Genomic DNA, 24,471 nt, shown 5'->3' with positions numbered 1-24,471 from the left:
TTGAAAGGCCCTGACACTGATACAGCTCCCCCAGAGCCAGGTCTCAGAGCAAACAGAATCTGAGATGAGAGATAATGGGAACTGCAGATGCTGGAGATTCCAAGATAATAAAATGTGAGGCTGGATGAACACAGCAGGCCAAGCAGCATCTCAGGAGCACAAAAGCTGACGTTTCGGGCCTAGACCCTTCATCAGAGAGGGGGATGGGGGGAGGGAACTGGAATAAATAGGGAGAGAGGGGGAGGCGGACCGAAGATGGAGAGTAAAGAAGATAGGTGGAGAGGGTGTAGGTGGGGAGGTAGGGAGGGGATAGGTCAGTCCAGGGAAGACGGACAGGTCAAGGAGGTGGGATGAGGTTAGTAGGTAGCTGGGGGTGCGGCTTGGGGTGGGAGGAAGGGATGGGTGAGAGGAAGAACCGGTTAGGGAGGCAGAGACAGGTTGGACTGGTTTTGGGATGCAGTGGGTGGGGGGGAAGAGCTGGGCTGGTTGTGTGGTGCAGTGGGGGGAGGGGATGAACTGGGCTGGTTGAGGGATGCAGTGGGGGAAGGGGAGATTTTGAAACTGGTGAAGTCCACATTGATACCATATGGCTGCAGGGTTCCCAGGCGGAATATGAGTTGCTGTTCCTGCAACCTTCGGGTGGCATCATTGTGGCAGTGCAGGAGGCCCATGATGGACATGTCATCAAGAGAATGGGAGGGGGAGTGGAAATGGTTTGCGACTGGGAGGTGCAGTTGTTTGTTGCGAACTGAGCGGAGGTGTTCTGCAAAGCGGTCCCCAAGCCTCCGCTTGGTTTCCCCAATGTAGAGAAAGCCGCACCGGGTACAGTGGATGCAGTATACCACATTGACAGATGTGCAGGTGAACCTCTGCTTAATGTGGAATGTCATCTTGGGGCCTGGGATGGGGGTGAGGGAGGAGGTGTGGGGACAAGTGTAGCATTTCCTGCGGTTGCAGGGGAAGGTGCCGGGTGTGGTGGGGTTGGAGGGCAGTGTGGAGCGAACAAGGGAGTCACGGAGAGAGTGGTCTCTCCGGAAAGCAGACAGGGGTGGGGATGGAAAAATGTCTTGGGTGGTGGGGTCGGATTGTAAATGGCGGAAGTGTCGGAGGATAATGCGTTGTATCCGGAGGTTGGTAGGGTGGTGTGTGAGAACGAGGGGGATCCTCTTGGGGCGGTTGTGGCGGGGGCGGGGTGTGAGGACTTCCAATTCCCTGGCCCCCAACACCTCATATTCACCATGGACGTCCAGTCCCTGTACACCTGCATTCCGCATGGAGATGGCCTCAAGGCCCTCCGCTTCTTCCTGTCCCGCAGGCCCGACCAGGCCCCCTCCACCGACACTCTCATCCGCCTAGCGGAACTCGTCCTCACACTCAACAACTTCTCTTTTGACTCCTCCCACTTCCTACAGACTAAGGGGGTGGCCATGGGCACCCGCATGGGCCCCAGCTATGCCTGCCTCTTTGTAGGTTACGTGGAACAGTCCATCTTCCGCACCTACACAGGCCCCAAACCCCACCTCTTCCTCCGGTACATTGATGACTGTATCGGCGCCGCCTCTTGCTCCTCAGAGGAGCTCGAACAGTTCATCCACTTCACCAACACCTTCCACCCCAACCTTCAGTTCACCTGGGCCATCTCCAGCACATCCCTCACCTTCCTGGACCTCTCAGTCTCCATCTCAGGCAACCAGCTTGTAACTGATGTCCATTTCAAGCCCACCGACTCCCACAGCTACCTAGAATACACCTCCTCCCACCCACCCTCCTGCAAAAATTCCATCCCCTATTCCCAATTCCTCCGCCTCCGCCGCATCTGCTCCCACGATAAGACATTCCACTCCCGCACATCCCAGATGTCCAAGTTCTTTAAGGACCGCAACTTCCCCCCCACGGTGATTGAGAACGCCCTTGACCGCGTCTCCCGCATTTCCCGCGACACATCCCTCACACCCCGCCCCCGCCACAACCGCCCCAAGAGGATCCCCCTCGTTCTCACACACCACCCTACCAACCTCCGGATACAACGCATTATCCTCCGACACTTCCGCCATTTACAATCCGACCCCACCACCCAAGACATTTTTCCATCCCCACCCCTGTCTGCTTTCCGGAGAGACCACTCTCTCCGTGACTCCCTTGTTCGCTCCACACTGCCCTCCAACCCCACCACACCCGGCACCTTCCCCTGCAACCGCAGGAAATGCTACACTTGTCCCCACACCTCCTCCCTCACCCCCATCCCAGGCCCCAAGATGACATTCCACATTAAGCAGAGGTTCACCTGCACATCTGCCAATGTGGTATACTGCATCCACTGTACCCGGTGCGGCTTTCTCTACATTGGGGAAACCAAGCGGAGGCTTGGGGACCGCTTTGCAGAACACCTCCGCTCAGTTCGCAACAAACAACTGCACCTCCCAGTCGCAAACCATTTCCACTCCCCCTCCCATTCTCTTGATGACATGTCCATCATGGGCCTCCTGCACTGCCACAATGATGCCACCCGAAGGTTGCAGGAACAGCAACTCATATTCCGCCTGGGATCCCTGCAGCCATATGGTATCAATGTGGACTTCACCAGTTTCAAAATCTCCCCTTCCCCCACTGCATCCCTAAACCAGCCCAGTTCATCCCCTCCCCCCACTGCACCACACAACCAGCCCAGCTCTTCCCCCCCACCCACTGCATCCCAAAACCAGTCCAACCTGTCTCTGCCTCCCTAACCGGTTCTTCCTCTCACCCATCCCTTCCTCCCACCCCAAGCCGCACCCCCAGCTACCTACTAACCTCATCCCACCTCCTTGACCTGTCCGTCTTCCCTGGACTGACCTATCCCCTCCCTACCTCCCCACCTACACCCTCTCCACCTATCTTCTTTACTCTCCATCTTCGGTCCGCCTCCCCCTCTCTCCCTATTTATTCCAGTTCCCTCCCCCCATCCCCCTCTCTGATGAAGGGTCTAGGCCCGAAACGTCAGCTTTTGTGCTCCTGAGATGCTGCTTGGCCTGCTGTGTTCATCCAGCCTCACATTTTAGAATCTGAGATGATCCTATTTATATCTGTCAGCCAGGACTCCCGGATTGGACCAGGTAAACAACCCCAAACAGGCAACTCATATTCTATTACATCTACCTGGCAGACCTCATTAGAATCACAACATCATTCCCTCTCCGAGTCGAGAACATAGGCTAGTTCTTTTCTTTCTGTAGCCTCCCTGGGGCATTTTAGCACTGGTTCCTCTAACTCTGCCTCTGATATGGATGGGGTATAATGCACAGTAGCTTACCTCTTGTATCTGGAGTGTCTTGGAAGAAATCATTCTCCTCTTCAGGTGACAAAAGTGTCAAGGCAGTGATAAACCATGTCCATCTCAGATTCTGAGAAGCGTAACAGAGAGGGAGAACCCTGGGTTCCAGAACAGTCAGAAAGATAGTTGTTTTGCTCCCGCACTGTTTGCAGGTTTGCAGCTTTCATGTGATCTATGTGCCTGTTTGAGACCATTGTATAAAGCTCAGGAAGGAGATACATTGCTGGACCTGACCTTACATAGACATGCAAGGCCCTTCCCTTGGTCCCTACACCAAACTTCGTTCCCTGAATTAAACTGTCTCTCTTGCTTGGGGGAGTCTTGTGCCTAGCATTGGCATTCCTGATGCTATTTCACCTTCCACCTCCCAGGACCTGGAAGATAAGATTTGACCTGTTGTGGAGTCTTCTCTAGCCTTAGCAACTCTGCTGGAGCTATCCATCTAGTTGCATGTTGGGTGGCCTTATAATCTGGTATCTACTGAAGCTGTAGGCTCTTTCTGTAAGCCTGCTTTCAAAATGTGGATTGGTCTTTCCGCCACACCATTGGACAATGGTTGGTATGGAGCTATATCGAATTCCATTCGATTTTAGGACATACTCAAATTCTCTGCTGGTAAACGATGGTCCATTATCTGTGACTGACACTTCTGAGAGTCCCTGTATTGCAAAAGACACGCGCAGTTTTTCTATCATCTTCCTCGAGTTTGACGAATGAATTCTACACACATCCAGCCACTTTGAGTGGACATCTAGAATGACTAAGAACATTGAGCAGATTAAAGGACCTGCATAGCTAACTTGCAACCAAGCCCAGGGTTTACCTGGTGATTCCCAAAGATTTTGGGGGGGGGGGGGGGGTGGTGCTGGTAATGCTTGTTCTTGTTGGCAGTCTAAGCAATGCCCCACCTACGCAGCTATGTCTGTATCCAATCCTGGCCAGCAGATGTAACTTCACAAAGATATTTATTTTGGAAGCCCCTGGATGACCGTGGCGGAGTTCAGCCAGTATCTAACAGTGACCTTTGCTCATTAATCACAATTGCTGCCCATAATAACATTCCGTCCTCTACTATGATCTGATCTCTCCAACACCAAAAAGGTTTCAATTCTAGTTGTGACAGCCCTTTGGTTTCCCCATCACCACCAGCTGTTTCAATTTTGCCAGGCCCAGATCTCTCTGCGTCCAAAGTCTGATATTGTCACCTGTGACTGAAAGTGTGTCCAGAAAATTTAAACCCATTACAAACCCTTTCAGTAGTGGTACCAACCAGTATCTGCCAATGGGAGGTGGCTCAGGGCATCTACATTTGCTACTTGGCCTCCGGGATGATGTTCCAAATGGTAATTATATGCACCATGTTAGAGCCCGCTGCTGGATTTGACCTGAAGCTATAGGCGGCACTGCTTTGTCCACTTTAAGAAGACCTAGCTGGGTTTTGTGGTCCATTATTATTACAAATTTACATCAGTAAGGGTATTGGTGGAACTTACTGACTCAAAATATGACCGCCAAACCTTCCTTCTCTTTCTGGACGTATTTATGCTCTGTATTAGCTGAAGTCCTGGATGCGTTCCTCTTCATTGGGCCACCTAGGAGCTAATACTACCTTGATGGCATACAGAGAGGTATCTCATGTTAATACCAGATCATAGTGTGCTAACACCATGGAGAGGATGATAGCTGTTTCTTCACTTCCCTGAAAGCTATGGCTTGGCCATCTGGCCATTTCCAAGGCTGACCCTTTTATAAGAGTTAATGCAAAGGTGCCAGGGTGGAGGCCTGGTTATGTTTGAATTTTCCATAATAATTCACCAGCCCAAGGGAAGACCTAAACTCCTGCACAGATATGGCAGCTAGGGCACATTTGATTGCCCTCACTATCTTTCAACGGACATAGCCCCATCCTGTTGACTCTGTCGCCCAAGCAGGTCACTCAGGGTGCCTAGAACATACCCTAAGGTGCACACCCACCTGGAAGAAACATCTAAGGACCATTTCCAAGTTCTCTAAGTGCTCCTTATTAGTCTTCGCTTTTATTAACACATCATCTAGATATATTGCAACCTGGAGTAGAGTTTGTGAAATGCTCTCCATTGTCCACTGAAAAATTGCACAGGCTGACGATACCCTAATTGGCGATTTTTTATGCTGGTAAAACTTGTAGTATGCTTTTGGGTATCCTCACCTATCTGCAATTACAAAGACACAAGGCTCATGTCCACCTTTGAGACACAGACTCCCTGCAAACTTTGCATATAAATCCTCTATGTGAAGGGTTGAATAATTATCCAGCTGCCAGGAATGGTTTACCATTTGTTTAAAATCTCTGCAAAGGTGAAATGACCCACTGGGCTTCAAAATTGGTATGACCGGTGCTGCCCATTCCGCAAACTGGACTGGTTTGATGATTCCGACGCTTTTCAGCTTTCTGATTTCTGCCTCTACTTCCCGTAAGGCAAATGGCAATGGGGAGGCCTTACAAAGTCATGGAATTGCTTCCTGGTCAACATGCAAGGTGTCTTTGGCTTCTTTGATAGTCCCTAGACCTTCCTGAAAAACCTTTGGGTATTTCCTAATCGAAAACTGTTAAGCCAATCAAGGTGAATCTTTCTCAACCAATTTTGCCCCATCAAGCTGGGATGCGAGCCTTTCACTACAATCAGTAGGAACTGAGCTAGCTGCTTCTTATAAGAGAGTGAAACCAGAGTAGGGCTCTTAATCTGTAAAGGTTCCTGGTACAGGTTCTCAGTCTGGCCAAGGTCTTGTGCAAAACTTAAGGGTTGGAGCACAGAGTGTTTTTTTTAAATGACTAATTTTGTGATCACTGAAAAGGCCACACTGGTATTAACCTCCATTAGAACTAGGTGACCAGTTAACCAGACATTTATTTTGATTGGCTCTAATTTGGATATTGCTAAGTAATTTAACTGTTCCAAACCAAATGTTGGTGGACTTTCCAGGATGTGCACTCTCCTCGATACCAGCCTATCAGTTCTCTTACTCAACTTCAGTTGAGTGGGACTCCTTTGCTGTTTTGAGTCTGCTTACCAACTTCAACCGCAAAGGCTTGCTGGCCTGGATCCTGAAGAAGATTTTAACTATTTGGCTAAGGCTTGGCTTTGTTTTGGAACTTTGCTGTGGGCTGATCTAGAGTCCTTCTGTTCAGGATATGTCCTGAATGTGACTATATGATTGCCTTCTCTGAAGCAATGTTTGCCCAGCTTAGTTACCCTGCAACTCACGTAGTCCACTTGCCACGTTTTCCAATTATAAAGCCAGTTGTAGTGTCTATTAGGAGTCCAGTTGTGCTTCAGTAGGCACTTTTGCGTGGTTACATCATTAATCCCACATACCAAAGGTCTCGCAGCATCTCATTAATAGTTAAACCAAAGCCTCATGCCTTTATCACTCATCATAGGCTGGTCAAAAATCCCAATACAGATTCCTCTGGTTCTCGAATTGCTGAGTAAAACCAATGGCCTCTCAGAATTAGAGGCGGCTCGGGACGGGGTAATATTCCTCAATTAAATCCGTCAACTCTTCAAATGTCTTAGTATCTCGTGCCTCAGGGAAAGTTAGGCTCGTAAGAACTGAAAAAGCTACGGGTCCACAAGCTGTCAGGAGAATTACTCATTGTCTTTCATTTGTCCCAATGTCATTTGTCCAGAAAACAAAATGCATTCTTTTTACATCCTGGGCCCAATCTTTGATGCCAGGATCAAACGCATCAAGCTTTCCAAATAACGGCATGATGCCAGAAGTGCTTACCTCAACTCAAAGATGACCGTTGTGAGTAAATTTCTTCAGGACTGTGCTTTTCTCTTGTCACCAGTGAAATAATTTCACAGAGGTCAGTCTCCCATCACCCAGTCATCCTTTATTTACACACAGTGAGTTCTTGACACTGGCCCAGCTCCCTCAGAGCCAGCTCTCGGAGCGAACAGGATCTCTGATACTCTGTTCTTATGTGCGAGCCAGGGTTCTCTGATTGAACTAGATTAACAGCCCCAATCAGGGAACTCATATTTTATGAGGTCCACCTGGCTGACCTTGTTACAATCACTACAAATGGAAATTTTCACCATTTTATGATAGAGAATTGAAACAGATGTCTTGTACCTAAATTGCTAAGATTTTGAATTATGACCCCTGGCCTCCACTGCTTAAGTCACCAAGATATGCTGAGAATCATTTTCACAGGTAATCCTCGCTGGTGTGCATGACCATGACTGAATTGGAGCTTTGTAACAATGGTCACCTTCGATAACTTTACTGGAAAACTGATGGAGGAAATCATTTGCCTGATTTTCAAATTCACTCATGTGAAAAGGTAAATCATCCCTCAGGGTATTTAATTAGAGTAGAGTTTGGCTCATCCAGTTTATTGAACCATTGTCAGGAGTAGAAATGCAATTTGAAATGGTTTCCTTTCTTCTGTTAAGATTCACAGAATCCAAAAGTACCACCACCATTGCAGTACCAGCTAAAATTAAAGTTCAAAGTGAAAACTCAAGACTGAGTGTCACACTAAATAATATTCAATAGAAGCTATTTTGATCTACATTACACTGCTATCTTTTAGTTTCAATGTACCACCTGGTGCAACTGGATGTTTATCAAATCACTCTGAGGAAATATTATTTTCAGCTTCAAACAACTGTTTTCATTGAGCTTTGAAAACAACAGCTCACCAACCATACCTGTCATGAGCTATTCGATCCAATAGTGGTTCAAGCCAGCCAATGTGGCATTCGCAATGTGAGTCCATGAAAATCAAGACATCCCCTGTTGCCCGTGCTGCACCAAGTAAGCGAGCTCCAATTACCCCCAATCTCTTATTGCTTCGAATCAACTTCACACCATCCAGCTTCGACACATACTCACTCAAAGCTGCCTTCAAATGTCCTATGAAAAGAATAATTTATCAGAATTCCACACAAAATTAGCAATAAAATCCCTAAATCTACAAGGCATCATCATTTCTAAACACAAATGAGATTTTGTGCTTCCAATAAATGTCACCCAGAAAGTTATTTATACTCACTTGTAATGGGAATGTTTCATTCACCATAGGTAATCCACATGAATAATGCATACAGATTGAAGTCACAATTGTGTCTGGAACGTTTGGCAGCAACAAATGAGAAAAGTCTCTCATTCACAGAAATTAACTTCTTTCCCTGAGTGTATATGATCTGTTTTGTTACCAATTTTACCCAACCAGTGTTAGCAGTCAGATGCCTTTTTGCAACAAAGAAGGGAAACTGGAGACAGCATCTTTCCTCGCCTGATCTTTGCAGTTCCTATCAGTTGGCTGAGTTGTGGTATTAGCGGAAGCTGAGAGTGCGATAGGTCATTGTGCCAACCCAAGCAGAACAATAAAAACAGAGCAAATAAATTGAAGGGTATTGTCTAGAAACTAAAAGTAATTTTCCAAAGACAGAACAATAAAAGGCACAGTTTGAGCAAAGGATTCCTATGCTTGCAAGTACTCATATTGTACGGTGATTCGAGTAATTTCATCTTTCAATTACAACACCCTGTATGCCACAATTATTTACAACATACTAATGACTTGGATGACGAAAGTGAACGTATTATAACCAAGGTTGCAGATGACACAAAAATAGATGCACTGGCAAGTAGAGAGGACAACACAAGAGTCTACAGAAGACTATAGACAGAAACATAGAAGACAGGAGCAGGAGGCGGCCATTTGGCCATTCAAGCCTGCTCCGCCATTCATCACAATCATGGCTGATCATCCAACTCAATAGCCTGATCCTGCTTTCTCCACATAACCTTTAATCCCATTTGCCCCAAATGCTATATCTAGCCAGCTCTTGAAGACATTCAACGTTTTGGCATCAACTACTTCCTATGGTAATGAATTCCACAGGCTCACCACTCTTTGGGTGGAGACATGTCTCTTCATCTCAGTCCTAAATGGTCTACCCCAAATCCTCATGCTGTGACCTCTGGTTCTGGACACAATCACCGTCGGGAACGTCCTCCCCACATCTACCCCGTCTAGTCCTGTTAGAATTTTACAGGTCTGTATAAGATACACCTCCTTCATATAAACTCCAGTGAAAACATTCCTAACCTAGTCAATCTCTCCTCAGATGTCAGTCCCGTCATCCCTGGAATCAGCCTGCTAAATCTTCACTGACATTCGGCAAAAGAGCAAAGACTTGGTAGATTTAATACAAAGTGGGAAAATGTGAGGTTATGCACTTTGGAAGGAAGAATAGAAAAGATCAATGTTACTTATATTGCATCAGAGAGGGATTTTGGAGTCCTCATGCGTAAATCACAAAAAACCTAACATACCATGTCAGCAAGTAATAGGGAAGGCAAATTGTCTTTTATTACCTTTCAAAATAATCACAAAAATAAGGAAACCTTGCTAAAACCATACTTGGCACTGGTTGGACCACACCCAGAATCTTGTGAACAGTTTTGGTCCTTTTATCTATATTGGCATTGGAAGCAGTCCAAACAGGCTTCACTAGGTTGATCCCAGGTATGGAGGGACTTTCTTATAAAAGGAGAAATTCAGTGGGTCTGTACAAATTGAAGTTTAGAAGAATGAGAGGTGACCTTATTGAATAAAATAAGATTCTTGGCAAATGGGGGGGGTGGTGGGAGGCTTAGCACGGTAGATACTGAGAAATTGTTCCCCTTTGTGGGAGAGTCTTGGACCAGGAAGTATAATCTCAGAGTAGGGGGTCATCCAGTTAGTACAGAGATGAGAAGAGGTTAGAGGTTAGTAAATCTGAGAAGTTGTTTATTGCAGAGGGCTATAGAGGATGTATCATTGGTCTATTCAAGGCTGAGGTTATCAGTGAATCAAGGGTCAAAAACAGAAATTGCTCGAACAGCTCAGCAGGTCTGGCAGCATCTGTGAAGAGAAATCAGAGTTAACATTTTGGATCCCATTACCCCTGCCAGGTTGTGAGGAAGGGTCACCAGACTCAAAACATTAACTCTGATTTCTCTTCACAGATGCTGCCAGACCTGCTGAGCTTTTCCAGCAATTTCTGTTTTCGTTTCCAACTTACAGCATCTGCAGTTCTTTTGGTTTTTATACAGAATCAAGGGCAATTGGGAAAAGGCAGGAAAGTGGAGGTGAGGACTATCCAAATCGATCACCATCTCAGAGCAGATGAGATGGTCGAATGGCCTACTTCTGTTCCAACATCTTATAATCATTTCTAAATCTCATTTTAACTCATACAATAGTTTCAAACAAAATAATAGCTAACATAATTCCATGCAACTGGGCTAATCACAGGAATACAATGTTTAAATTGGCACTTGTCTAGAATGTATTTGTGCTTAATGTTCACATATAATGGGGATGTTGAATTTGGATTCTGTGCAACACTAACAAAGTTTTCAAGAAATTAGTTGAACATGAATTCTGTATATATCATAATATCTTTGTTTTATTTTCTTTTATAATTAGCACATAAGTACAAGTATTATTTATTTTATACTTATGTGGGACATTCCATGTTGAAATACATTATGAGACTTACAGGACAATGTGAGAAGTTAGCTGCAGGCACTGCACTAAGAAAGCAAATGTGGCAAACATTCAGTCCCAACATCAGGAGAACAGAGAAATAAATTACAAAAGAAAATAACACATTTATCTGAAATAAATGGTGAAAACTCACAATTGATCAGGCGGTATCAGTGGAGAGAGAAACAAGGTCTGATGAAAAATCATTGATCCGAAATGTTGGACTCCATTTCTAAATCTGTCCAAGTAGACATGCTTTGAATGAGTTAAAATCTCACCCATTAACACTGTTCCTCATTCCCAGGTCCTGCCTGACCAAAGAAATTATCAATTTTTCTTTGCTAATATTGGTTAAAGTCTGTGGCCAGAATGGCATGAGTCTTCGAATAATGCAAAGTGTGTTTAAATGTTCAGCAAAACTGGGTAAACATTAATGGTTGGATATTCCCTGGTCAGTTTAACTCTATTTTTACAGTAGACAAAGATACTGACTGTTAAGATCCTGTCAAAAGTATAGCGTGTAAGCAGGTCAGTGCATAACGAAATTACTGAGAGTTATTTAAAGGTATAATGCGAGAATTGTTGATTTTGGTACCAATAAAAAAAAATGCAGAGTGCCCTCCCTAACAAAGATGATGATTAGGCACTGTGGAAAAATAATTGAGTACACAATGATGTTCACGATTGATTGATTGATTCATGATTCCAATTAAAGGAATTCTTGCAATTGAAGCAAACAAAATAGAGAAAATTTCATGCTGACATCCAAAAATTGTATGTTTTATTAATTCATCTTTAAGGGACTTACAGAGTGAGTGTTTTATTAAAATAGACATATTTTAAAGCAAGCTCTGTTGATTCCCAGATTTTCTGTCTGTGTGTGACAGTTAAATAATTGTGCATATAACTACAATGCACAGGACTTCCCCAGTTTATGTATATCCAACTTACAAATGCTGCACATATGAATGTGCTCCCATTCATGGGTGTGATTTTAAAGACTCAACAAATGAACATTTCCTGTACTTAAGAACAGCTGCTTTACATTGTCCTGCATTGTGTTCCAAATGGCATTAACCCCAGAACAGAACCCATTTCCAATGTAGGGACTGCCTGTATGAATTCGTACATTGTTGAGCAGTTCAATTTTTTAAATTGCATCCTTTTAAAATTTGACCTTGATTTCAATTTGTAAAATGGACTGAAGATTTATGGGAGAAGTAATGAACTGAGATCTCCTGAACTACATTTAAATAATTTGTGCTTGATTGAGGACTATTTCAACCTACCCTTGCCTTCATACAGCCAGTTAGATGCTGCATAATAAAGGGTGCTTCCAGTCACAATAAATCACTTAGGAATGAGAAAAGGATGGAAAAAAAAGGAACATATTTTTGTTTTGACCTTAAAGTATGTGATAAAAATTTAGCTTATGTTATTTGAAATACAATGTAATGAAATCATCATCCACGATGCAGAGAGTAGTCCTGGTCTCCTAATGACCATTCTTGTAGGCATCCAGCCCTTGAAATGAAGTACAAGCCTGGGAGTTCTCAAGGATATAAGCATCATGACAGTTCATTGGTACATGGTATAGACTAACAAGATGTGGTACTGATGATCACATGTCACTTGTACATTAATGAAAGGGATCCCTTTTCTACTGATGAAGTCAGCTGTATTATATGATGCTGTCAATCTGGTGTAGGAACAGTTTCTGGTTTCCTGCACTCCTAGGGAAAGCCAGCTATATGGTTTAGCATAGTCATACTTACAGTGGGCCCTGGAGGACTCCAACAAGGAGGGTTATGGAAGACGTGTGACACACAGGATCTTATTCTGATGAAGACTGTACAAGCAGTACACCGTGATACATTATGCACCCACCACCATTCCCCGCATTGTCACTAACAGCCTACTAGCGAATACCTACATTTCAAGGTGAGAGGAGATCAGCTCTATGACCCTGCGCAGCCCACAAGGTCCTCAAATGTCTTTGTGAATAGTCGCCCAGTTACCACTTTTAATATCGCCTGCAGTCATTTCTGTTTCACAGGGAGATGACTATTATTCTGCGCGCTTTGGGTGTGTTCTCTGCCATTTTCCAATTCCTGTACACATTTCTGAGCTATGTGAATATGGAGGAGCAAAGGGAGCCACAGGCTCAGCAAGACAATGAGCCCCCTGAACCTCCACGTTGTTTTCTTCCTTGCACTTCCTGACTGCCCACTCAGCTTCCACAGAGCTGGATGCATTTTCAGCTTCTAAAAGGCATCATGGGGTATTGTGAGATAGCAGGAATATGGTATTGAGATAGAGGATCAGCAATGATCATATTGAATGTTGGAGCAGGCTAGAAAGGCTGAATGGCCCACTCCTGCTCCTGGTTTCAATATTTCTATGTTCCTACATATCTCTTTCACTTATATCTTCATCTCTCAACATTACCCTGGGTTCCAGCCCTCCAACTCAGTTGGGCTATCTGTTCTTTCAAGTCTGACAGTTAGACACACCATTATTCTGTCATTCGCACAGCCCAATCGCTTAATCTGAACTATAAACATCTTTTCACTCCCACCACTCTACACCCCACACCTACCCCTAATTATATCATAAATGCTGTCCCCTCCGCACTTCACTTCAGCACTGAAGAACAGTTGTCCACACTTGAAATGTTAGCTTGCTGTCTCCATGGATGCTGCCCGACCCGCTGTGATCTCCAACATTTGTTGTTTTCAGTTCATGCTAACTACTTTACTGAACAGTCCATCCCATTAAAGCTATGGTGGTTGTGACCATAAATGACACCTCCCATCCCACCACTATGTGCAGTAACCCATGTCCATCAATGCTCTATCATCTCCCAACTTTGTGTACTGAGTTGCTCTGTTTACAATTATGTCCCCCGGCTTCTCCAAAATCTGCCTTCAATCCCCACTATTGACTTCTCCAATTTCCTTACCTAACAAAATGCCCCTGACATTTTCCCTTTGCCTGCCTCTACTTTCATTGAGCTGACCATTGGACTTGACTGACTTGAACAGATATCCCTGACAAATGAATGACCAGGCCCCAAATGATCTGTGCAGCTCCCTGATGGACTTAACACAAATCCCTGGACTAGTTGTACTGCACTTACAGGACTGACCATGACCCAATCCCTGACCTGCAGTGATACGGAAGCCCCGATCCTGACCACCCCAAGCAGCTGACTGACCATGTAAAAGCCCCTGCACTAAGACAGGACTCTATCTTTGACTTATTGCGCTAGTAAATACACACTGAAGACTGTCTTCCTTAACCTGACGATGACTACTTTCCATGGAACTTTGTGACATGGCTATTTGATTGAAGCACAAACGGTGTGTTTGCGTCATAAGCTGCTGGCACATGTTGCAGGTGTGACACTGATGTAGCATGGTGCCATACAGCAACATATTTACCCAATGGATTGATCAATACTGACAACTATGACAAGATGCCTGGTTTTGTAACTGAGTCAAATAGCAAGGAATGCCAGTGATGCTGCAAGCATTCAAATCAACAGAAAGTGAATGAGCATTGAGAGAGAAAACTGGGGTCTAATACCCGAAATTGGTGGCTATCCCTGCCTGCAGATTGCCCAGGCAGCAACATTGCAATGGAGGGTGCACGAGCCCTCCAAGGTGCAATGTTGATGTGCAGATCTGTATTGAAAGTTGGTCTCTGCCATTCAGATGGTTGATGTCAGTTGAACTGTGATCAATCTCACATAAAAGTAAGAACTTTTTTTAAAAAATAAAAGTCCAATGATGAAATACAAAGCATTGAAAAATTAAGCAGCTTGTACCATTTTAGCAGTAAAATTCAACATTTTCTGGAGGTTGGACAATTGACGCCATGAAAAGAGAAAGCATGTTCATGTACAGTAGAGAATGAGGGGATACCATGTGGAAAGATTACAACTTTAAATTTGTTGGCCATGCCCCTGCTGAGTACAGTGATGATTGGATTGGAGCTCACATGGAGAAGTCACTTGTTGAGTAGACTCTACTGACCAAGACAAATATATTTACTTTCCTCCTCCCTACTTTCAAATGAAATAACAGTTCTGTAGCCTCATTTCTCAATCAATAATGAATGCACACTTCTCTCATTTTTCATTATCTACTGAATTTTCCAATTAAAATATACCTTGGTTACTTAGGTCATCCACTAAGATGATTTCCTTGAGAAATTTCTTCGGGACAGTGTCCATAACACTGTTTACTGTCCTCAGAAGAGTAGACCAGGCTTCATTGTGGAAACAAATGATGATGCTGGCAGTTGGCAGGTTTTGACTATATTCCTGCTGTAGGCATCTACAAACAAAGTAATAAGATAGACAACTCCATCCAATTATTCAGTAGACACAATTCAATGACTGGGTACTCATTTCCAGCTGTATCATATTAGTAGCTATGCATAAACCGATTGTTCTAGAATAATTAACACCATCGGCAGTGCATAAATCTAACTGTGAATTCCATTGACTATTCTCATCTGGCTTTGCAATTAAAATAATCTCTCTTTACCATAGTTAGTCTTACTTTTACATTGCACACTATTTTATTTGTCCAATGGTAGCAGAGATTAGGACCCGAGGACAGAGCCTTTTCATAAAGTGAAGACCTTTTAGAACAGAGATAAGGAGAAACTTCTTCAGCCAGAACGTGGGGAATCTATAGAATTCACTGCCTCAGAAGGCTGTGGAGGCCAGGATATTGAGTATATTTATATTCTGGAGACAGATAGGTTCTCGATCGTCAAAGGGATCAAGGGTTATGGGGAGAAAGTGGGAGAATGGCATTGAGAAACCTATCAACAATGAATGAATGGTGGAGCAGACTCGATGGGCTGAATGGCCTAACTTCTGCTCCTACGTTTTTGGTCTTATTTTAATTTGTTTGGCATTTTCTCTTCTGACCGTGTTGGCTATCTACGCTTCTAATCAGGCCGATATTCCTGGTCATGTACACTATGCTGGGGCATTCACTGCTTTGCAGGTTCACAATGGAGTCAGAAGTTCTGGCAAACCATGTTCAGTTGGAACTCTAAACTTCTAGCTCACTGGAAATGCTCAAGAGTCCACTGACGGTCTCACAAGGACCTGACAGTAGGTACACCTGAATCTTCTGAGCAGTGGCAATGTTGTGCATAAAGATTATCCTGACACACACTTCTGTACAGTCCTTCTGGGATCTTTCAATCGCAGCTGTCAAAGAAACATGCAGCGCTGTATTCCCCGGAAATTTCATTGGAGTAAAGTTGGAGAAGAAAGGAAACACCTACTCTTTATATCGCCAGCTGATGTAGGCTGGTAAATTTAAAGGTGCAGTCTTTGATTGATTCTTAGTGGGGGGAGGAAAGCATCAGGTGGGTGGGGGACCGGAAGTTCGATGGCATAGGTCATTGAAAAGGTGGGCAAAATGACGTGGAAAGTGGGTGGGGTATGGCAGATGACTATATGTGGTAACACGAGTGAGATGCCAAAGCAAGCAAAAGGGTGAGAGAAGGAGGAGGGAATGAGGGCAATAAAGGACCAAGATGGGTACGGTTGTGAATAGATGGATGAGGAGGGAGGTGGATCACTGGACGAAACATTTGGTTGGTGGTGAGTTACTGATGGTTGGGGCGTAATGATGATGGGGGGTTTTTGAAGGTCAGGAGATACAGTGATGGTCAGGGAAGGGGTGTTAATCAGATAGCTGGGAGACGTTACTCAATTTGCTGCTGAGTCAGTTGTGCAGTTATATCCAGCTGTTAAACTAGACATTAATCTGAGTAACATCTGCATAATTACACATTTAAGCTCCATGGTATTTTTGTTGTAGCCAAACTTAGCTCAAGCAATTCTCACATGGATCCAAATGTCAGGAGCTAACTCCCGATCCGCGATGATTCACAGACTGGGAACTCTCTCTTCTCATGGCTTCACTTGATTTCTCTAAGATTTATCAGAGTTACTCCAAACACATGTTCAGACTAGTGGGAGCCGGCTTTGAGACTACAAGGCCAGATTTCATCATCCTTTCACTGCCAATGATACTAAAGCCTCCTTAGATCCACACTCCCTGCTCAACCTCCTGAGGGTGAAAGATGGGCTTGAGCAGAAGTAGGGATAGAGGGTTGAGCTGGGACGGGAGGCTCCCAGTGTAGTAAAAGAGAAACATTAAACTGTCATTTAAAATGTAGACAGCAGTGTAAACCACAGGAAGATCAGGCTAGCCACTTAAATAAAATTAACAGCTGTGATTTTTCTCCACACTTCCACAAGTATTATTTTCTGTACAGTGTTTCTTCCGAGCTTGGGTGTGCTTTAAATGACGAGGAAATTTTAAAATGAATGAAAATGATTCCACCTTTAATTTCCAGCATAATTCTATATATCAATTGCAAATCCTAAACAAAACCGTGACATTTGCGCTCCGATGGACAGGAGCGGTTTCACACAGTGAGTTTGGGGAGTCTTCTGACGAAAGCATGCACACAAAAACTAAAAAAAAAACTAAAAACTAAAACAGAAGTTGCTCAGCAAGTCTGACAGCATCTGTGAAGAAAAGAAATCAGAGTTAATGTTTCAGGTCTGGTGGCCCTTTCTCAGAACACAGAAAACTGACTGCGCCAACATGAGATAATGGGAACTGCAGATGCTGGAGAATCTGAGATGACAAAGTGTGGGGCTGGATGAACGCAGCAGGCCAAGCAGCATCTTAGGAGCACAAGAGCTGACGTTTCAGGCTAGACCCTTCATCAGAAAAGGGGGATGGGGAGAGGGTGTTGAAATAAATAGGGAGAGGGGTGGAAGTTAAAGGAGCGGGGATGGAGCCTGTAGAGGTGAGTATTCGTGGGGAGGTAGGGAGGGGATAGGTCAGTCCGGGGAGGACGGACAGGTCAAGGGGCGGGATTAGGTTAGTAGGTAGGTAATAAGATGTGGCTTGAGGTGGGAGGAGGGGATGGGTGAGGGGAAGAACAGGTTAGGGAGACGGGGACGAGCTGGGCTGGTTTTGGGACGCAGTGGGGGGGGGGGGGGGGGGGGGGGGGGGGGGGGGGGGGGGGGGGGGATTTTGAAGCTTATGAAATCCACATTGATATCATTGGGCTGCAGGGTTCCCAAGCGGAATATGAGGTGCTGTTCCTGCAACCTTTGGGTGGCATTGTTGCGGCACTGCAGGAGGCCCAGGATGGACATGTCATCCAAGGAATGGGAGGGGGGAGTTGAAATGGTTCATGACTAGGAGGTGCAGTTGTTTATTGCGAACCGAGCGTAGGTGTTGCGCAAAGCGGTCCCCAAGCCTCCGCTTGGTTTCCCCATTGTAGAGGAGGCCACAACGGATGTGGCAGATGCAGTATACCCCATTGACAGATGTTCAGGTGAACATCTGCATGATGTGGAAAGTCTTCTTGGGGCCTGGGATTTGGTGAGGGAGGAGGTGTGGAGGTAGGTGTAGCACTTCCTGCGGTTGCAGGGGAAAGTGCCGGGTGTGTAGCCCTCCACTCCAATCCCTACCTCATCATAAAACCCGTAGACAAGGGAGGCACAGTTGTAGTATGGTGCACTGACCTTAACATTGCTGAGGCCAAATGCCAACTCTCCGACACCTCCTCCTACCGCCCCTGGATATGACCCCATTCCCGAGCATGAAACCATTATCTCCCAAACCACCCAAAACCTCATCAGCTTGGGTGACCTCCCACCCACAGCCTCCAACCTCATTGTTCCCCAACCCCATACCGCCCGCTTCTATCTCCTTCCCAAAATCCACAAACCTGCCTGCTCTGGTCAACCCATTGTTTCTGCCTGCTCCTGCCCCACCAAACGCATCTCCACTTATCTGGACTCCATTTTCTCCCCCTTGGTCCAGGAATTCCCCACCTATGTCTGTGACACCACCCACGCCCTCCACCTCCTCCCGAACTTCCAATTCCCCGGTCCCCAACACCTCATTTTCATCATGAACGTCCAGTCCCTATACACCTGCATTCCTCATGCAGACGGCCTCAAGGCCCACCGCTTCTTCCTGTCCCGCAGACCTGATCAGTCCCCCTCCACTGACACCCCATTCCGCCTGGCCAAACTCGTCCTCACCTTCAACAAATTCTCTTTCGATTCCTCCCACTTCATACAGACTAAGGGGGTGACCATGGGTACCCACATGGGCCCAAGCTATGCCTGCCTCTTTGTAGGTTACGAGGAACAGTCCCTCTTCTGCACCTACACTGGCCGCAAACCCCACCTCTTCCTCCGTTGCATTGATGACTGTATCAGTGCCGCCTCTTGCTCCCAAGTGGAGCTCGAACAGTTCATCCACTTCACCAACACCTTCCACCCCAACCTCACATTCACCTGGGCCATCTCCAACACATCCCTCACCTTCCGCGACCTCTGAGTCCATCTCCACCTAGGAACCAACAGAAAATTTCAAGCCCACCGACTCCCACAGCTACCTAGAATACACCTTCTCCCACCCAACCCCCTGCAAAAATTCTATCTCGTATTCCCAATTCCTTCGACTCCGCCGCATCTGCTCCTAGGATGAGGCATTCCACTCCCATACATCTCAGATGTCCTCGTTATTCAAGGACCGCAAACCCCCCCAACCATGTCTCCCGCATTTCCCGCAACTCATCCCTCACACCCCGTCCCTGCAATAACCGCCAAAAGAGAATTCCCCTTGTCCTCACATACCACCCCTCCAACCTCCGGATACAACGCATCATCCTCCGACACTTCAGCCATCTACAATCCGTCCCCATCACCAAAGACATTTTTCCATCCCCACCCTTGTCTGCTTTTGGGAGAGGCCACCATCTCTGGGACTCCCTTGTCCGCTCCACACTCCCCTCCAACTCTACCACGCCCGGCACTTTCCCCTGCAACCGCAAGAAGTGCTACACTTGCCCCCACACCTCCTCCCTCACCCCCATCCCAGGCCCCAAGATTTCTTTCCACATCAAACAGATGTTCACCTGTACATCTGCCAACGTGGTATACTGCATCTGCTGTACCCGTTGTAGCTTCCTCTGCATCAGGGAAACCAAGCGGAGGCTTGGGGACCACTTTGCAGAACACCTGCCCTCGGTTCGCAACAAACAACTACACCTCCCAGTCACGAACCATTTCAACGACCCCTCCCATTCCTCAGACAACATGCCCATCATGGGCCTCCTGCAGTGCCACAACGATGCCACCCAAAGGTTGCAGGAACAGCAACTCATATTCCGTTTGGGAACCCTGCAGCCCCATGGTGTCAATGTGGATTTCATAAGCTTCAAAATCTCCCCCTCCCCCCACTGCAATTCTAAACCAGCCCAGCTCGTCCCCACCTCCCTAACTTGTTCTTCCTCTCATCTATCCCCTTCTCCCATCTCAATCCACACCTCCATTTTCTACCGGCTAACCTCCTCCCGCCCCCTTGGCCTGTCCGTCCTCCACAGAATGACCTATCCCCTCCCTACCTTCCCATCTATACTCACCTCTACAGGCTCCATCCCCGCCCCCTTTAACTTGTCTGTCTCCTCTCCACCTTCGATCTGCCTCCCCCCTCTCCCTATTTATTTCAGAATCCTCTCCCTCTCCCCCTCCCCCTTTTCTGAAGAAGGGTCTCGGCCCGAAACATCAGCTTTTGTGCTCCTAAGATGCTGCTTGGCCTGCTGTGTGCATCCAGCTCCACACTTTGCTATCTCTTGCTCCAACATGATTTCCTTGGTTCCAAACTTTTACATTTGAGAGGGGGCAGGTTGGGTATAAAGGCAGAGTATTGGGGAGGAACTGGGAATAGTCAGAAGCTCCTCACCTGAGACGTGTTAAGATACTAATCCAATGTAGTCATTTAATGGTTGACAGCTCCACCTTCCCCAGTCCAAAGTGTAGTTCCCAAAGTGAGCCATTAGCAGTATTTAACACATGCTGCCGCATGCTCCAAGAAATATTCCCCATAGAACCTCCCTTTTAAATCTTAAAACTGAAAGTACATATTTCTGATGCTTACCTGTTTGACATGTCATTGTACCAACTACCCAGTGTTATGTTCACAGTTTATAGAAGCATTCCCCTTAAGACTCAGCCTCTGAAATCTCTGGCATTCATAAAAAGATAAACTCCAGATTCTTCTTTTGGCATAATTTTATCACCTCTCAACTGAAGTTCAAAGAAAACTAAACAACACTCAGCCAGTTATGAATTATGACATTATGAATAAATCAGCTCAATGTTAACTTAGGTAAACAGAGTTTAAAAGGAATATAAGAGTAGCAACTATAAAATTAATGCAAATAACTCATCTTTATCAGAATTCAATCAGGATTAAACTGGTGTGATGGATGATATTAATGAAAAGCTAGACCCATGGTAAAACAATGTTTATGAAACAGTAAGAAATGTGACTAATACCAAATATGTTTTTATTTGTAGTATGAATAACTTGGAATGTACTGCACATCATGTGGAAAATTCCAAATATATTATGAGATCACTCTGCAGCATCAGGAATGAAAAGAAATTTTATGGCCAGCTACTTGAATGGATCTCCTTTCAGGCATCCTCAAAACAATAATCAACACTGTTCTTTGCAGGCACAATCACACAAATTTGGGTTGAAAGCTATTGACAGGAGACACTGAGATGGGAGAATGGAGACTATGAGGGGATAAGGAAGACAGTGAGAGGAAAAGGTGACAGAGTGAGGGTGAAGGTAACCATGCGGGTTTGGCAGGCAGTGGGAGAGAATGGTAACAGTATGAAGGGGTAGTGGGATTTGGGGGGGGGGGGGGGGGAAGAGAGACAGTGGGAGTGGGGCGGGAGAGACAATGGGAGAGACAGTAAGGGGGCACAGTGGGAGGGGGGAGACAGTGGGAGCGGGGGGCGACAGTGTACAGGATATGGGGGGGCAGAGGGAGCAGGGAGAGGACAGTGTACAGGATGTGGGGGTGGGCAGAGGGAGCAGGGAGAGGACAGTGTACAGGGTATGGGAGGCAGTGGGGGGTAGACAGTGTACAGGATGTGGGGGCAGGCAGTGGGAATGGGGGGGAAAACAGTGTTCAGGATATGGGGGGGCAGTGGGAATGGGGGAGAACAGTGTACAGGATATGGGGGGCAGTGGGAATGGTGGGGAACAGTGTACAGGATATCAGGGGCAGTGGGAATGGGGGTGAAACAGTGTACAGGGTATGGGAGGGCAGTGGCGGGGTGGACAGTGTACAGGATGTGGGGGCAGGCAGTGGGAATGGGGTGAACAGTGTACAGGATATCAGGGGCAGTGGGAATGGGGGTGAAACAGTGTACAGGGTATGGGAGGGCAGTGGCGGGGTGGACAGTGTACAGGATGTGGGGGCAGGCAGTGGGAATGGGGTGAACAGTGTACAGGATATCAGGGGCAGTGGGAATGGGGGTGAAACAGTGTACAGGGTATGGGAGGGCAGTGGTGGGGTGAACAGGGTATGGGAGGGCAGTGGTGGGGTGAACAGTGTACAGGAGGGCAGTGGTGGGGTGAACAGTGTACAGGATATGGGGGGGGGGGGGTGATAGGGGGGCAGTAGGACACCCGGGTATGAGCAGCAGTTCCTCCTGTACTTACAAAGGGTGGCGTACTTCAGGTGGGCTCCGGTGCAGGGAGATCCTCTCGCTGACCACTTCGTTGAAGCCGCTCCTCTCCAGCCCCTGGAGCTCGAGTTGCCTGTGGTCAGCCGGGGGAGGGGGGTCAAGCAGCAGAAGCCTGGTGCTCCCCCCGGCTTCCTGGCCCCTTTTAGCGGCTCCTAGCAGCCGGTAAGCCCTCCTTCGGGTCCGGGCAGCTCTCTCAGTCACTACAATGAACTGGTCGGCGCTGAAGGAGTCGAGAGGGATGAGTTCGAGGGGGGAGTGTTGCGGTGTGAGGTGCCTGTCCTGCTGCTGCGGTCTGTGGCGGGGGGTGGAAGGCTCGGCTTGCTGGGGCGGTTGGCTATTCAGCAACAGCAGCAGTAGGGCGAGCAGCGACAGGCAGAGCCCACAGCCCCAGCGCCTCCTCCACATGACTGTAAAAGGGCTCAACTCCGGCCATCTCCCCAAACGCATCTCCTCATCCTTCCAACGGGGCGGGGGGGGAAGGTCAGAGAAATCTGCTGCACACGGAGCTTCCTGTAATGCTGCTCTGAACTTTGTTTGTTCCCTAAGAACCAAAATGCTGTGTGCTAACACAACTGCAGAGAAAACAAGACAGTGTGGTGGCGGATGTGTGTCCTTCCCCCAGTTGCCCTGAGACAGCCTGATGCTGCCCTGTCGCCTTTGCTCTGCTCCTGGCAGCAGATACAGACACAACCTTCTCACTGGCTACATCCTGACAGGGCGGGGGCGCTCGGTCCTAGCGCCTGCTGAACACAACGCACTTCACCGGAAAACGCTTTTATGGGCAGTGCATAACGATTCTCTCATTTTACGTTGTCTTCTTTAATGTATTCCATTCGTCAAAAATGTAAAATTCAATTTGCAATCAACTTCACTCTCTTCCCTACCACTCAGCGCCCTCAATCCCCGCACGATGGTTCAATTCTGCACTCAAGTTACTCCTCTGCAGGTGCAGAGAATGTTTTGTCAACTTCGATACGTAAGGTTTCCAGTTGCTAAATGTGATCAAGCCATGTGCTTTTCAAAATGAGAGGTCTGTATTTGACAATATGTGTATGAGTAACTATAGCATTCACAAGCTGCGAATAATATAAACCACGTGCAGAACAACGCTTCTCCCATTCTATTAAAGCTGATCTTCACAGGAGCAGTCAGTTGAATCCCATGGGGCCCATACTATCTGATTCGAACGGTAGCTTCAAGTGAGCTTATTAATTACGGTATGTTCAATTCTGCTTCCGATTAATGAACAACGTAATTCCACCTCATTCTTAGGAGAGCAGCTTCTGTTATCGCGAAAATACATTTTTTGAGGACTTAAGGTTTGAGGGGACGTTTAAAAGTGGATTCAAGTTCTGTGGAGATGTATTTTTTTTAGAAAAAAAAAGCTAATGAAAAGCCACATTGGAATTCTTTTTAACATGAAATCGACATGGTTCAAGATATTTATTGGTCTTGCCTGCTGGAACACTGTTTCTGAGACTCGACAGAGCTTGTAGTAGTTTGGATTTTGAGTTGCTGAAAGAAAGAAGGCTCCGCCTTCAGCTCTCGTTTTTGAAGCAAATAACTCTGGTTGCGTGCGCAGTGTGTTACCTGGAGACCCAGTTCAGCTGCTCTCACATGACAAGCCTGTGCAGCGTTTGCCAAGAATGACTGTCTGCAAAGTTTCCAGCAACAACTGCACGTGTTCAGTGATAACCATATTTGTGCGCTAGAACGTCTTACTCAAATTCATCTGAACATCTCAAAACTTATCCTTTTTGTTTTCAAGAACTGATCATCCTGAGTCGAAAGTATTTTAAAGTGAATCGCTGCAGAGAAAAATCTTTCCTTTTCCTTTCAGTGATAATGGGAACTGCAGATGCTGGAAAATCCAAGATAACAAAGTGTGAAGCTGGATGAACACAGCAGGCCAAGCAGCATCTCGGGAGCACAAAAGCTGACGTTTCAGGCCTAGACCCTTTATCAGAGAGGGGGATGGGGAGAGGGTTCTGAAATAAATAGGGAGAC

The 24,471-nt window shown here is 46.3% G+C and overlaps 1 protein-coding gene across 1 annotated transcript in view; it reads right to left on the bottom strand.

The window, feature by feature from the left end:
• The window catches only part of LOC125460696 (polypeptide N-acetylgalactosaminyltransferase 15-like), a 69,902-nt gene extending 45,968 nt beyond the window's left edge, over nt 1-23,934 (bottom strand). The window contains exons 1-3 of the mRNA XM_059638225.1: nt 22,439-23,934; nt 15,018-15,184; nt 8,014-8,218 (exon numbers count right to left, since the gene is read on the bottom strand). Coding sequence (XP_059494208.1) covers nt 8,014-8,218; nt 15,018-15,184; nt 22,439-22,911 — 845 coding nt within the window. The 5' untranslated portion in view covers nt 22,912-23,934. The remainder of the gene's footprint in view (nt 1-8,013; nt 8,219-15,017; nt 15,185-22,438) is intronic.
• Between the last annotated feature and the right edge of the window lie 537 nt (nt 23,935-24,471).

Source organism: Stegostoma tigrinum, chromosome 2, assembly GCF_030684315.1.
Source record: "Stegostoma tigrinum isolate sSteTig4 chromosome 2, sSteTig4.hap1, whole genome shotgun sequence".
In the NCBI taxonomy this organism is placed as follows: domain Eukaryota; kingdom Metazoa; phylum Chordata; class Chondrichthyes; order Orectolobiformes; family Stegostomatidae; genus Stegostoma; species Stegostoma tigrinum.
Note: the sequence above shows the minus strand (reverse complement) of the source record. Positions and strands in the feature narration are given on the sequence as shown.